The sequence below is a fragment of the Cynoglossus semilaevis genome, chromosome 17 (genome assembly GCF_000523025.1).
Source record: "Cynoglossus semilaevis isolate Cse_v1.0 chromosome 17, Cse_v1.0, whole genome shotgun sequence".
NCBI classification, from domain to species: Eukaryota; Metazoa; Chordata; class Actinopteri; order Pleuronectiformes; family Cynoglossidae; genus Cynoglossus; species Cynoglossus semilaevis.
The window spans coordinates 15,121,513-15,136,938 of NC_024323.1; the positions used below are offsets into that span (position 1 = coordinate 15,121,513).

At 42.2% G+C, this 15,426-nt stretch overlaps 1 protein-coding gene and 2 long non-coding RNA genes across 6 annotated transcripts in view; 2 read left to right on the forward strand and 1 right to left on the reverse strand.

The window, feature by feature from the left end:
• The window catches only part of igf2bp1 (insulin-like growth factor 2 mRNA binding protein 1), a 49,311-nt gene extending 37,312 nt beyond the window's left edge, over nucleotides 1-11,999 (forward strand). For 3 of the 4 annotated variants that reach the window (XM_025064451.1, XM_025064452.1, XM_025064454.1), the window contains 12 exons: nucleotides 242-295; nucleotides 662-725; nucleotides 881-1,171; nucleotides 1,332-1,466; nucleotides 1,565-1,687; nucleotides 1,791-1,926; nucleotides 2,060-2,194; nucleotides 2,557-2,673; nucleotides 2,793-2,867; nucleotides 2,958-3,089; nucleotides 3,179-3,292; nucleotides 3,543-11,999. In XM_025064451.1, coding sequence (XP_024920219.1) covers nucleotides 242-295; nucleotides 662-725; nucleotides 881-1,171; nucleotides 1,332-1,466; nucleotides 1,565-1,687; nucleotides 1,791-1,926; nucleotides 2,060-2,194; nucleotides 2,557-2,673; nucleotides 2,793-2,867; nucleotides 2,958-3,089; nucleotides 3,179-3,292; nucleotides 3,543-3,698 — 1,532 coding nt within the window. In that variant the 3' untranslated portion in view covers nucleotides 3,699-11,999. The remainder of the gene's footprint in view (nucleotides 1-241; nucleotides 296-661; nucleotides 726-880; nucleotides 1,172-1,331; nucleotides 1,467-1,564; nucleotides 1,688-1,790; nucleotides 1,927-2,059; nucleotides 2,195-2,556; nucleotides 2,674-2,792; nucleotides 2,868-2,957; nucleotides 3,090-3,178; nucleotides 3,293-3,542) is intronic. The other variant, XM_025064453.1, reaches the window with a different exon arrangement.
• On the reverse strand, nucleotides 10,196-14,052 carry LOC103393570 (uncharacterized). Its single transcript, XR_003052419.1, has 2 exons — nucleotides 13,897-14,052; nucleotides 10,196-13,069 (listed from the first exon to the last, which is right to left on the reverse strand). It is a non-coding gene; the product is annotated as an uncharacterized LOC103393570 (long non-coding RNA).
• The window catches only part of LOC103393569 (uncharacterized), a 3,115-nt gene continuing 1,614 nt past the window's right edge, over nucleotides 13,926-15,426 (forward strand). Inside the window, exons 1-2 of the long non-coding RNA XR_523031.2 lie at nucleotides 13,926-14,061; nucleotides 15,068-15,112. This is a non-coding gene — a long non-coding RNA (uncharacterized LOC103393569). The remainder of the gene's footprint in view (nucleotides 14,062-15,067; nucleotides 15,113-15,426) is intronic.

Consider the following 15,426-nt stretch of genomic DNA (forward strand, 5'->3'; position numbering starts at 1 on the left):
CCAACTAAAATGTTTTATTCACTTTAATGAAATGAGGTGTTTTTGGAGCGAGTCTTTTTCAATATAGGCATAGTAATAGGATTAATTTTAAACTTAGCTGTGCATGTCTGTTTTTCATGGGAATAATTCTGATTTATTTTTAAATGTTGTTGCACCATTTCCTTGTCTAGGTCTCATTTCCATCATTAACCTGTCTGTAGCACAGAATGAACTGACTGTTTTGTTTCTCCTCTGTTCTCGTAGGCACTCGATAGTCAGTTGGCTCAGTGTGGAACCGTTGAAAGCTGTGAACAAGGTACTAATCGGCAATAATTTAACCATTGATAAACAGAACAATTATTGTCAACAAAAGTCGACTTAAAACGGCTGATTTTTCTTTTTTGTAGCATTGCAAATTTTAAGCAAGTCTGCCCCCATGTGGCACAAATACGCTATAGCACAAAGTTGATTTACAAAGTTACGGATTTTAGTTGATGTATTTCATATTAAATGTTATGAGTTCAAAATAGAAAACACACAGAAAAACTTTATTTTATAAACTGACACTACAGTTGATGCTTCCAAACTATGACAAATTCATTTGTAAATATCCTCATTATTAAATAGATTTCTGGTCACTTCCTCTCTGTGTTTCATTAATTTCTTGCCTTCTGTCTTTCAGTGAACACGGAAAGTGAGACTGCAGTGGTTAACGTCACTTATGCTTCCAAGGAACACGCCCGGCAGTAAGTGTCCCTGTCCATATCTTTGTCTTTTGTCCTCACTGAAGAGCTTTGTCCAATATTTTAACCTCGTTTGTTTCAAATGTTTCTCTTTCTTCATCTTCTTCTGTTTTTGTTTCGTCAAAAAAACATCTTTGTATTTGTGTTTCTCTCCTCAGAGCCATCCAGAAACTGAATGGATATTTGATTGACAACACTGCCCTGCACGTCTCCTACATCCCAGACGAAAGCTGTGACCTGGAGGGGGGTCAGCGGGGGCATGATAACGGCCGGCGCTCTGGTTATGGGCCCCGCAGTCCCCGTGGTGGCCACCCCAGCTCTGGGATGCCCCCAAAACACACAAACACTGACATCCCCCTGAGAGTGCTGGTGCCAACACAGTATGTGGGGGCTATAATCGGCAAGGAGGGGGCCACCATTCGCAACATCACAAAACAGACTCAGAGCAAGTGAGTGAAGTTGATACAGTGATGTAGAATATCCATTCATCGGTGTCATGAAAGGACTTTTTTTATTTTCTTACACCTCTAGTGTATGTACGCTCTACAGGAGCTTGGTTTTAGAAACTTACCTTCATTCCCCCCCACCCCTTATTTCATGTTACTTTAGGATTGACGTGCACCGCAAAGAGAACGCCGGTGCTGCTGAGAAATCCATCAGCATCCACTCCACACCCGAGGGCTGCTCCGCCGCCTGCCGTATGATCCTGGAGGTCATGCAGCAGGAGGCCAAAGACACCAAGACGTAGGTTTGAAACGAGAGAAACTGAGAAGTTTTGACGTTGGTGGGTTTTTGTTGGTGTTTGTCGTCACTGAAAAGATGTTCTGGTTCTGTCGTTGTAGAGCCGATGAGGTTCTGCTGAAGATCCTGGCTCACAACAACTTTGTGGGACGCCTGATCGGGAAGGAGGGACGCAACCTGAAAAAAATTGAGCAGGACACAAACACCAAGATCACCATCTCTTCGTAAGAACGCCACACACACACACCTCGCCCCCACCCACCTCCCACACACACACAGCGTTAACTGGACTGATTTTCTCCATGGTAACTGTGATCTCCTGTGCAGTCTGTGTGACATGACCGTCTACAACCAAGAGAGAACCATCATAGTGAAGGCTTCCCTGGAAGACTCCTGCCACGCTGAGATAGAGATCATGAAGAAAGTCCGAGAGGCCTACGACAACGACCTCGCTGCCATGGACGTAGGTCTACAGCCTCACCTGATCACTGTTGTCACACAGTTGGCTACAAAAATAAGAACATGCTCCGAAAAATAAACTGTGACAAGAATGGGTAAAGTAATCTGACCTTTGCTCTGTTTTGACTAACCTCCAGTTTCCTTCACAGCAACAGACTCACCTAATTCCTGGAATAAACCTGCGGGCTCTGGGTCTCTTCCCCTCGTCCTGCAACATGCCTCCACTTCCACCTGGAAATTCAGTGCCTGGCTCCCCCTATGGCCACTATGGGGTAAAAATATTTTATGCTTGAATTAGTGTTGGTGTGTTTTTTTTTGTTTGTTTTATTTTTCACTGCACCTTTTTTATATTTTTTTAATCAGTATTGTTGTCTGGTCACTGTTTTTTTTCTTACCTTTTTTGTCTGCAATAGAGTAATAGAGTAATTTGATTTTCATACAAAACATTTTTAATGTAACTTTAAACATGAGCTTGGACCTTGAACTCAGCTGTAGACAGAGACAGATACAATTATTTACAGAGTTAAAGCTAAACCTAATCACACAGCGTGATGAAGCTGTTCTGGTGGGGGTTTTTTTCAGGGACTATTTTCTATGTGGTCTACATTTAAATCCCTTTTCTGTGTGTCCCCAGGCTCCAGAGCAGGAGACAGTCTACATCTACATCCCAGCACAGGCGGTGGGGGCCATCATCGGAAAAAAGGGGCAACACATCAAAGAGCTGAGTCGCTTCGCCGGAGCCTCCATCAAGGTCTGGGCTCATTGACAAGTTGAAGAGAAATAAATGAAAAAAAAAACAAAACGAAACCCAATAATTCCTGTTTTGATTCCTTCATCCTCTCATCTCCTCCGTCTCGTCTCCATTTTCAGATCGCTCCAGCAGAAGCTCCAGACTCTAAACAGAGGATGGTGATTGTGACTGGCCACCCTGAGGCTCAGTTTAAGGTAAAAAAAAAACCCCAAAAACCTAAATCTAGCAGTCACCGACTGACCTCCTCCTCATCTGAATAAATTAAACATGTGACTGTTGCACAGGCTCAGGGCAGAATCTACGTAAAGCTGAAGGAAGAGAACTTCTTTGGACCCAAGGAGGAGGTGAAACTGGAGACTCACATCAAGATTCCTGCCTCTGCCGTAGGACGGGTCATCGGAAAAGGAGGAAAGACTGTAAGTGGATTTGGTAGTTTTAACATTCACACTTACATCCATTATTAACGGGATCAATTACTGAGTTCTGTGTATGTGTGTGTTTACAGGTGACCGATCTGCAGAACATGACAGCAGCTGATGTTGTCGTCCCCAGAGAACAGACACCTGATGAAAACGACCAAGTCATCGTCAAGATCATCGGACATTTCTACGCCAGCCAGGTTCTCACTGCACTTTGTTGTTTGTACCAGGACTGTTGTAGCTGACGTTAGCTCTGGTGTCAGAACCAGGACTGTTGTAGCTAACGTTAGCTCTGGTGTCAGAACCAGGACTTTCTGTGTGCCAGATAAAGGCATTTAAATGCTATATTTTGCTACAGTTATGATGTCATGAAGAGTTCCAGTTCTTGATGATGATGATTTCCGGGTTTTTTTTCTAAGTGTCATTTATATCCTCTTCTCTGTTTTCCAGTCGGCTCAGAGGAGGCTCAGAGAGATCTTCAACCTGGTGAAGACCCAACAAAAAGGTGGGATGGTCGTGGGCCACGGCCCCAGTCCCCAGGGCATGTCAGAGATGGGCAGTCCTAAGCAGGACATGACTCAGGATCACCAGCCTCGCAGGAAGTGAGGGGCACGACCCCCCACATCCTCCTCAATGCCACAAGGCACCCCCTTGCCTGACTGACTGACAAAAATATGGACGGACGGATACAGGAGAGCGACACATGGACCCAGCAATAGATAGGGAGAAATCTAAGGAGGGAGGGAGAGTGTGAAAGAGAGGGAGAAAAACGCTTAGATGGGAGAGATGAAAAAACAAATCAAGAGATGAAATGAATAATAATGGATTAAGATTAAAAGACACTTGAGAACAGAGACCAGATGCCAGGCCACGAGAGACGCTGATTGAGGATGGATGGATGAAGGAAAGGAGGGATGAAGAGAGGGACAAAGGTGGGGTCCTCCTAGTGTGTCCCGGTGGAGCTGCAGCGAGCTCCTCCCCCTGTCGATCTTTTTTTTTAAAAAACAGATCCCGTGTCATCATGTAAGAAGATGATTTTTCTATTGAAGCCGAGCTGCTGCCGTTTCCGCCTGACTGCGTTGTTTGACATCAGGTGCAGAGCTGAGGGTTTATCTTTGGACACACTTAGCAGAGGCCCGTTTGACCCTCTGTCTCCCTCTACAGACCTGTCCAACCATCTGCAGTCAATCGTATATTATAAGGGTGTTTTTTTAAAAAGAAAAAAAACAGAGTTATATGTATAGAAATGTTTTATTCAGAGCTATTATTGAGAATATGCAGTGAGGCGGAGCCGGGAGAGGGAGCGGGGAAACTGCTGCGCCGGCACGGGGGGCGGGGGCTGTCTGTGGTACTTGTGGTGCTAGCACTACCAACCCCTACAACCCCCCTCCCCAAAGCCACAGAAAGTCTGGAAGAGGGGCCGCAGATGTTAACACTGCTCTTAAAGACCTTTCACAAAAGAAGAATAAAAGAGAAAAAAAAAAGTAAGAAAATGTAAGGTTGTAAATATATAATCTTCATCTAAATGTTGAAAAATGCTGCGTTTGGCCGTCTTGCCTTTTATTTAGGGGGGGTCTTCTGTGAAATTCCTTGTCTTTCGGGACTGAGGAAATGCTAGAACCCCCCCGATCCACAGTTGTGTGGCGGAAGACGCAGCAAGAGACAGTAAGGGGCGCAGTGGTCGCAGCTGGTACTGCAGTTCTATTGCAGTGGCTCAGCTTGCACGCGTTAAAGCGTCACAGAACCGTTTTATGGAAAATAGCCAGCAGCTATGCTTGCTGGTTAGCAGCCTGCCCCCTTTAATGGCATATTTTATATATATTATATATATATGATATGTGAGTTAGCCCGGCCCCTCTGGTGATTGTAGGGAAGGCAGGGAGTCGGGGGTGAGGTTTCACCTCAACTGTGTGATCAAAGTCCTGCAGCGACAGACTTCTGCTCGCTGCTGCCTCGCCTTCTACAGCTCGGTACCCAACGAAGGTCAAACAACCTGGGGTCCTCGCAGCCGTCCCGCGATTGAAGTTAGCTTTGTTAGCTGTGCCGTCACGCAGCAGAAAACCAAAAAGAGGCGAAGTCTTCCAAACTCCCTGCCTTGGTCTCAGAGAAGGTAAAATCTGATAGAAGGGGAGCGGCTTCCTCGTTCCCTCTCCCGCTCTGCCGAAGGCCTGTGGGCGGAGCCTCCAGACCCTGCCTGCATATGATAATGAGGGGTGGGGTTTTTATCTGGACGCTCTTGCCAAGATTAGAACAGATTAGCGAAGAAACGAAAAAGAAAAAAAACCTACCTCAGGGTAAATTTACCTCAGTATTCCTAACTTTTTTTTTGCTTGCTGGTGTTTTATATAAGAAGAAAAAAGAAAAGAAGAGCTGATAGTCCTGAATATTTTTATTTTTTTAAGGAAAAAATATTTTTTTTTAGGTATTGTCTTGTTGCTTTGGTTATTTTTTTCTGTTTTTTTTTTTTTTGGTTATGGATGTGATGATGATTGGATGGTCTCAGGATGACAAGGAGGCAGAGTTTTCCTTTTGAAAACTCCAGGGTCGAGCAGCGACGGGGACTGGGTTCAGTGCCATTTGACCTTTACGGTTAGAAAACGTGGCTCTCTGTCGTCCTGAGCTGTGATCGGAGTCGCCTTTGTTTGAGACTGAACCATAGCCAACAGGGAGTGGCACTAACTTCAGCTGAGGTGAAAAGAGTAGGTGGGGTCTAAATGTGCACCCCTGGTGGTGGGGGGTGGAAGTGGGGGTGGTCATTTTTTTTCTTTTCATTATTGTAATGACACGTCCACACAACCCCACCCTGAGGTCACATTAGGGACTGCACCACTCTCTTCTCCAGATGCTGCGATGGCCCCCTTCTTTCCCTCTTCTCCTGCCTTACTGTGATGACATCATCATGAACCGCCAAACACTTTTACAAGGCTTTAAAGGGGCAGTCACACCAGCTGTACGTGCCCTTGGTGACCACTGACGTCCTGCTCTGTAGCTGCATCGCAATTCACCGGCCAACGCTGTCCAAGGTGCTGGACATCTTTCGGCCGATGTTGTGTGTTTGCAGTTGGAGCTGAGTCCCAGTTCAACCAACAGTGGTGTTAATTAGACTCGTCTCCACCAAATAGTGCCAGGAACTCACAGTATCAGGAACCATTTTGAAGGAAGTAAAGTGGCTGTCTGTGTTTCTTCCCTGGAGAAAATCCTGTGAAGATTATGCAAATCAGAAACCATCGTTGGGTTCTCTGGAGATCCCAAAAAAAAACAAACAAAAGTGCCTGAATTTCTGTACTTATGTGTGGGTAAAAAAAATCTCTGTTTGGAGCTGAGTTTATTTTCCATAGACCAAGATCAAATAAGTCACTTCTCTTTCTCCGCCGTCGTTAAAAATGGCCAGGAGAAGAGTTCACTTCTGGGGTCCAGCAGTGGAAACCCCCGCCCCCGTAGACCCCGGTACTTTCACTAGTTCACGGTACTAATTCTTAAGGCGGAAGCAATCTGATGCCGAGGAGGTGCATGTGTGAACGCTCCCATAATTAGACACACACACACACACACACACACACATACACACACACATATATACATATATATATAAACTAGCTCTGACTTCTTTGAATGTGAATAACTCTTACCTGTGCACTGACCGTGACACCTCAGAGGCTCCCTGTTGGCTACAAGTGTGTGTGAATGTGTGTGTGTGATTGTGTTTTTGTTTTTTAATGTTTAATTTCTTTTTGTCAGAGGATGTTGTTGTTGGTTGAAACTTATAAAATGTAAAGAAGAAAAAAAAAAAGCAGAAAAAAGTGGGACAAGAACCTATGGTCCATCCATCTGGGTTTTCCAACAGAGCATGGATGGAGAATTCCAAAAAAAAACAACCTTTTTCTTGAAAATGGGAGCAAAACCAGAAAGGCAAGAGAGTTTGGATACAACAGTGACTCAGCTCGATGATAGATTTAAACCTGTACATACTAAGGTGAACACCGTAGTTTTTGTATTTTTGGAGAAAAACAGCTTAAAAAATCTGAATGGGAAAAGCCGTTGAGAGAGAGAGAGAAAAGGTCAAACCACGGACAAGTCACTGATGGACAAAAGTCCAAGTCTTTCTCTTGTCCGTTCTTCACGCCTTCATCGGTTCCATCGGTTCCACCATCACACAGGTCAGAGTCTGTTCTACTGTGTCTCTGCTGGGGCGGTCACTGTCCACTGGGAGTTAGCGCAGGCTAAAGAACGGTTAGCTTGTGTCTAAATTGAGTCCGACTGTTTACGTGTCAGGACTTGTTGAACACGCCTCACATATTGGGAACCACTGAGTCACAAAGTCTTTCTACGCTCTGACATGGTGTCAGTGAGGAGGCCGGCCGGTGTTCACGTCTTTGAGATGATTATCAATCTGTTTCCAGTGGATTTTCGACCGCCTCAGTCTCTGCTTCCATTTTTTTGTGCCGAGGTGAAAAGGTCGGGTTTTCCACCTTTTTCCAAACCATAGAGATCTGTTCACAACAGCAAGACAGTTAGGGATGAATATTTCAGCCTGCAGCCGTTTGGTTAAGATTCATTTTTTTATGACAATACTGCAAGCTTTATTTGGACATGACACCTGGGGGCGCTCTGTTGCACTGATTTGAAGAAATGTGTCAACAAACGTCAACAACTACACGGAAATAACTGAACACCCTCACCCGCTCTGACGCCCCCTCCCTGTGCAGTTTTTTTTTTCTAAATGAGAGGGAGGGCGACGGACGACGGTGGGAGGGTGAAGTAGGATGGGTGAAGGCGAATGAGGAGGAACGGGAGGAGAGGGCGGAGTCTAACAATGTAACTTTAATTTTCCGAACCTCCCGTTCCGGCTACACCTCGGCCCCACCGTCTGTACGATCAACGTCTTCTCTGCTTTACTGAGGAGGAGAGCCAGAGGTGTTTGTTTTTACTTTGATTTTTTTTTTTTTTTGTAACAAATGTCATTTCATTTTGAGAGTGGGTGGGAACGTCAGGGTCCCTCGCCCTCTCTTGCGCTGGTCACGTGTTCGTTTTACTCACATCTGTTCAGAAACCTGTTGATTTCTTACCTTTTTCCCTCCTTTTGCTCCTCACTATCTTTCTGACTCTGGGTCGTCCCACCTCGGCGCTCCTTAAGGGTCTTTTGTTTTTTTTTTTCTAATGAAATGATTATAGTTGACACTTTTTTCAATGCACAAATCTATTAACATTTTGTCATTACAGACGGCAGACTGCAGAGGGCGTAGTTCAGTACAATGACAGTAACTGTGCCAAACAGACAGCACAGACAGCACAGACAGTACAGACAGGTGTACTTCCTGTGATACCACCCTTCACCGTAGTGTTGTGTTCTTCACATCTGAACTCGGCTCTTTCTATATTTTTGTGTCTGTACCTACACAGACTGTAGGTCGGTGGTTCTGGGCCCTGAAAGAAAACGCTGTCTGTCAGTTTTTGAGTTTTGAGACACAGTTATTAACATTTCACTAACGCTCAAAACACCATGAAAAATGATTATATCCTCGTGATCTCTGTCTAAAACATATCATGTTTTTTTTTCCCCTAAACTCTCAGATTAACCTGGGTTTGTGTCGAAGTTTCCACGAGTTCCATTTATTTCACCACAGTTTGTTGAAGGGGGGCGGGGCTAGTGGTCACATGATGTTTTTTTATTTATTTTTGAACCAGTCGTCTGCTGTTTTTTGACCAGATATTCTGTTGTTTTGACGACTCGACCTTTGACACCGACATCAATGAGGTCTTTGAAAATTTGATCACTGACGTTACAGATCATGTGAATGGGAGATCCTTTTTTTTTTTTGATTATTCGCTTAATATAAATTTAAACAAAAATGTTTTTTTTTCTTCTGTTAACCCTGAACCTGAGTCTGTGGTTGAAATAAGTGGAACTTCGGTGTAGAAGCTCATGAGTCTTTAGCAATACAGCGTTTATACCACACCGTGTTAAATGTTTATACACCATGAATCGTTAAAAAAAAACAGACAAAAAAAACAAAAACTCACAGATATTGTCGTTTTCTATTTAAACTTTTACAGGCCGTTTCTTCAGCCTGGAGTTCTCACAGACAGACAGACAGTTTGCAGCTACAGTGTGAACTCCTGCTCTGGTCTGAGAAGTCTCCACTGATGTAAAATCCTGCGGAGATCCAGCAGAGGGAGACATCGTACCGATAAGACAACGAAAACAAATCTATTGTCACATAACTAGGAACGCTACCTCAGAACACAAGCAAACTCAGCTAGAGGATTGTTTTTAATTTTTTTTTTTTTACCTAACAGCCAGACCGCAGTACAGACGTCGAACAGACGCTCGCTCTCTGTTACAGTCAGAGTTCTTTTCAGTTTTCACTCTTTAATTTATTTTCCATATATGAAATTGTTGCACCTCCGCAGCTTAGAGACGGGACTGTAAAATAAAACGACTTGATTCAAAAGAAATTATGACAAAAAAAAAAAGGATGGAAAAATATCCCGCAGTGGTGCAGGGTGACGAGGGGCAACTGGGACGAGGACTTTCTTTTCACGTGGGTAGGGATTGAAGACGCCTGATTGGGTCAGGTGTGGTCCAATCAGGACGAGCTGTTGTTATTTCCTGTCACAAAAACTGTGCCGTTAAACGTAAACTTCACCTTATATTACATTTGTTAAAACAAATAGGCCACAGTTTAATTTTTCTTTTTTTTTGATTCGCTAAGATTAACCACGACCCTCTCCAGCTCTGTCCGCTCCCTGTGATTTCACCTTCTTAGTCGAGGGGCACGACACCTGTAACCATGTAATTGTTTTGTTGATCTACCTCTTAGAAAAAAAAAATAGGTAAATGGTAAAAACATTTTTTTGAAAAAGGACAAAAATTATATTAAAAAAATACATTTGCTTGAAAGAAGTATAGATAAATGAATAACTGGGTAGCGGCATCTCCATATACTGTAGTGGATAGTCTATTAAAGAGAAATTCTTTTACTTCTTCCAAAGATGATTTTGTTTTCTTTTCATTTCTTTTCTCCTTTTTAATCTGAACGCATTTTGAAATAATTGAATATTAAAGTCACACTTGGTGACGACAAAGGTCGTCATCTGTTATATAATTTTTTTTTCTTTGAAAAACATTAAATCGACTTTTTTTTTTACAATTTATTTACATTTTCTTTGATTTCATTAAACTTACACTTTTTTTGTTTAAGAGAAAATCTTACAAATACTCTTCATGTTTTTGTTTCTAATTTCTCTCTCTCTTCGTTTTGTCCTTTAATGACAGCAGATTGTATCCATCATGTTTGGGTGCATTTAGCATTTTCTTTCTGTGAAAAGCCTACAGTTAGGACCTGCTACACTGATGATGATCTATTTTCACTTCTGATGAATTGTTTAAAATAGCATAAGGACCTGTTGTTTAACCAGAGGGGGGCGCTGTCACGGGAGGAGGGAGGCCGGAGTGTCGTCCGCCCCCCACCCCAGGCTGCACAGATTCGAACCCTTCACTCTCTGATTCGATCAAACCCTGCAACCCTGGCGGGTGGAGACGCTCTCTGTCCCAGATGCAATGTGAGAGGGACGAGGTCTCCTTCCTCCCAGCAGGTGGCGCCTTCACTCTTCACTGTATAATGACTTTCACCCCCCCTGTTCCCCTCGTCTGATTCCTTTAGTCATCATCAACACTTGTTTTAAACTCCTTGTAAACAAAACAGAGCATAGATATGAATGTGTTATTAAAAGATGAGAAAATGGACACTGTCTCCTGGATTACCTGCAGTCGACGTCATCATCACCTGACCGCCGCCATTTTAAACACAAGGATCGTCCTCTGAATAGAGACAAAGAATTAAAGCTCTTAAAATGGTTTATTAAGATATATTTAAATTCGTTTTGGTGCAAATTTGTTACTAGTTACTTTTAATATTTATAGAAACAACTCTTTACTGACTTTACAATCAGTAAATGTTGTTATTTGGTGTGTAATAACTTAGAAAACTGTCTTTATTTTGATTAATTGTTGATTTTTTTTTAAAAAAAATGTCGATTTTAAAATGACAAATCAGAAGATGATTGTAAAAAATAACCTGGAGATGAATCATCAATCCTGTGTAACTTTGTAACTGACCAGTAGATGGCAGAATTGACCTATATATATATATTTTAAGCCTTGCTTTAAAAAAAATCCTCCTAAATAATGAAATACTACAAATTACTAAGAAAGTGAACACAGAGATGATGGTTCAGAAATAGCAAAGCTATTATTTAATGTTGTGTTTGTTTTTTTCATTAGTTTATTCTAGAAGCATCAACACTCCTGTCAAGTCATGCTTCACTCGCCGCAGAAAAAAAAAGACTTTAATTTTAACAACATGTTATTGCACATTTAACCCCAGTGTAAAAACTTTAACCCGTATGATTTATGAAAAGTTAAGCTGCTAAACCTGCAGTACAAACTAAAACCTAATGATTGCCTCGTGGTCACAGAGTTTTTATGATCATTTTCACTGTACACTTTTATAACCCTGAGTTTCACTGCTGCAGTGACACTTTCCCCAGTGTTTCTTTTGTTGCGTAGAGAGACTTCCGGCCACTGTTTCCTCCTCCACTGCTGCCCAGGCTGCGAACAGCGACCTCAGGTGTCGGAGCTCGGCGATGCTACGTTCACTGACCAGGTCTGTCCAAAACACTACTGACAAATGTAGACACATTTTCATATATGATCTGTTTCTTCAGCATTGAAGACATTAGTGCACTTGACTGCCCCCTAGGGGCCTAGATTTGAAACAGCAACCCTTCAACCACACACTCAACCCTATGATCACTTTAAGTCATTTAAACAGTAAAGAAAAATCCCACGTCATATTCAAAGAAATTTGAAAAGACAATAATAATGATAATAATAATAATAAAACATGCATGAACTAAAGCTCGTTCTCTTATAATTGTCAACTTAAGATTGTTGATTCTGTTGCTTTAGCAGCTGAATCTAACAAGGCTTTTTTAAAGTCTATTGACTGAAAAAATAGACTAAATTTTTTTTTTTTAATGAATTCTCTTGAAAACAAAAATAAAAGTAAAGTTGAACAGGTTTCTGTGCAGGTTTGGTTAAAAATGTGACGTTTGCTCTAATTTTTAAAAACTTAAACAAAAATCTGATCCAATCAAAGGTCACAGGTCAACACTGGACAAAGAAGTGATGATGAAACTGGCACAGAAACCAGTCTGAACTGGTTTTAGTCATTAACATTAGACACCCACAGAAGTCAACACTTCTGTCTGAGGACTTTTTGACTGATGAAGGTGCAGCTAATGCTAAAAGAAAGAAGAAGAAAAGAAAAAAAAAAGTCTGTTGTTTCCACTGACACCCGAAACTGTCAAGCACGTGTTTGGTACAAAGGTCAGAGAGGTTTTGAACCTTGACCCTCCACTATCTCCTTCAGAAATGTTTTGATTATCACGGGCTCATATCTGTGTTTTATGTCTCGTTCTATTATCACAGCCATAAAGACAGAGACAAACGTGTCTTTATTCTCCTCCTCTGGTCTCCATCACCGTTAGTGCAAATTTGTGAACATTCCTCTGAATCCTCTTCACTTCCTGACCCTCTGGTTCTCGTCCGTGGCAGGGTTTTCTCCTCGGAACATCTCCTGGTTCTCCGTCAGCGTGGTGCGAACCCTCTTCTGCTCCTTGTATCGTCCGGAGTGTGAGACCTTGACGTGGCGTCCCTTCGTCCCTGTTGTTTTATCTACGATCCTCTCCAGGCGGGCCTCCAGCTGCGAGTCGACTTCAGCGCCCCCTGCGGACCCGTGCTGACCGCTGGTGCTGTTGGAGACAGACTCTGCAGGGATCTCATGGAGAACCTTGGGCTGGGATTTAGGTTTCCTCATAAATGAGAACTTCCACCAGCTGGAGGAAAGATCTGTCATGATGGATGGACGGACGGACGGATGGACGGACGGATGGACGGATGGACAATGGATGTCCTGAGAAGAAAAAAAGAAAAGGTATGAGTAAAATAAAGGTTGTATAGACATTTATACACATCCATATGTACATTTATATTATTATTATATGTATATATGTACATACAGTATATGAATATATATAGTTATATAATTATATATATTCTTCTTATTTCTGTTTTTCTGACTGCTCCCTCAGTAAATGTACCAGATTATTCAGTCAGTTTAACTGATGGAGCAGATCATTAACAGTCAAAGGAAAAGTCTAAACACCTGACCTGCAGAAAATATCACATGAACCAGGAGTGAAACACATTTTAGATCCAACATTTGTAAGTACAGCTATAGCCATAATTGGAAATAAAATTTTACTACGAAGCAGGGAGAATGTGAAGAATCCAGGAGGTAGAAACTGACATGTTTTCATATAAACATCATCCTGATGGTTCTGTCAGAATAAACTGTCCAGATACTGTATTTCACAATGTTCTACAAAGTCCTGGATTAGAAAAAGGAACCAGAACTGTGAAAAAAATAATTCATTTAAAAATATGTTCAGGTTGTAATTTGCCATTTCACCACTAGAGGGCAGCATTTTATAACTAACCTTCCATTTTTTATAGCCGTGAAACTGTGATAACAACCAGAAACCAGATCTGCAAATAGAAACTGGACTTTTTCAGAGCAGTCAACGTTAACTCTGAGTGTGTGTGTGTGTGTGTGTGTGTTTCATGTTCTTGTTTATATTTAAGGCCTGTGTTCATTTCCAATTCTTTTCCTTAAGTAATATTTATAAAGACAGTTGCAGATATAATACCGCAGTGGCCTGTAGGGGGCCAGAGACTCACCTGTTCTTCGTTGTCGTTTCTTCACCCGTGTTTTTTAGGTTTTAACTCCAGTTCTTCAGAGTTCAGCTGCGCGGCCTCCAGACGACGGTGTCAAAGTTCAGTCTCCTCCACCGTCCACAGATCGACGTCGACTGTCCGTCTCCGCCTGCAGGTGCTGAGCTACAGGTGCAGCAGAGCTGTGGCCCCGCCCACCACACACACACACACACACACCCAGTCCCACAGTATAAACTCCACTGTGATTGTGTTCCCGTCATGGTCTCCACCTCACCTTCTTATCTTGAACCAACCTTCACTTCTGACTCCACCCTGGTCGTAGCTTCAGTCGTAGCTTCAGTGAAAGACCAGGTCTGAGGCCGAGGTTTGAGGCCGAGGTCTGAGGCCGAGGTCTGAGGTCGAGGTCTGAGGTCTGTCCACGTTTTTTATTTAAAATATTCACAGTAAAAACACTCGTTCGTCGACCTCTGACCTGATGTATGACATCAAGTGTCTGTGAATGAGTGACAGTGGCGTTGAAGAAACTGCTCTCTGTACAGGATAGTTCCATATTTGGGAGGAGGAGGAGGAGGAGGAGGGGGGAGAGCAGGAAGCAGAACAGGAGTTAATCAGTAACTGATTTATGATCCTCTGAACATGTGACATTTTTATTTGATGTGAGTTTTATGTTGCTCCACTCAGACCTTTGCCTGTGAGCCGTCACCCCCCCACTCACCCCTCCACTCCCCCCCCCCCCCCCCCCTCCCCTCCCCCCCCCCACACACACACGTGAGCTGTGTGGCTCAGGAATAACCCTTTCCCTTCAGATTTCTATCAAACTATGGCCCAAAACGTTGTTGGTTTTTTAAATTAATTAGTCTTTCTTGGTAATTTCAAATTAACAAATTAATTTTGATAATTAAAATAATTCACATAAATCACAGTGTATTCGTCGGTGACAGTGAATACAGTTTATCTTTTAAACTGCATGTCTGCCAGATGTAATGCACAAATGATCCACAGGAGGGCAGCAATAGGCACCAGATTGAACACAACAGTTTCTTGTTTCGGTTTATTGGTTTGGAATTATTAAACCTGTATTTTGTGTCGTGTGTAAATAATTATGTCCAAGTCTGAAGTTAACACAGAAATTTAAACATTTATTTGTTTATTTTTTTCTTCTTCTTTCTTTCAGACATTCAGTCTGGACGTGTGGATGAACATGGAACTGCAGGAAGGAGTGAGTAAAAGAATTAATGTCTGACCAAAAGCCATAAAACAATAATAAAAAAAAACCAAACTCATCTACCTTTGAAAAATAAAATATTGTAATTAAATGAATATTTTTTTAAATAAATTAAATTAACTTGAAGTCCAAAAACGGGGATAAAAGAAAATAAAAAATATGAGACAAAATAAAATGTTGATAAAAATCTGATGATTTTTGTATTTATCATCAGTTAAAAGAAGAGGCCATCGTCTCCCCTCGTCTCCGCCGTGTGGTCTAATTGTGTCATTGCACTTTCATGACTTTATTAAATAGAAATCAACATA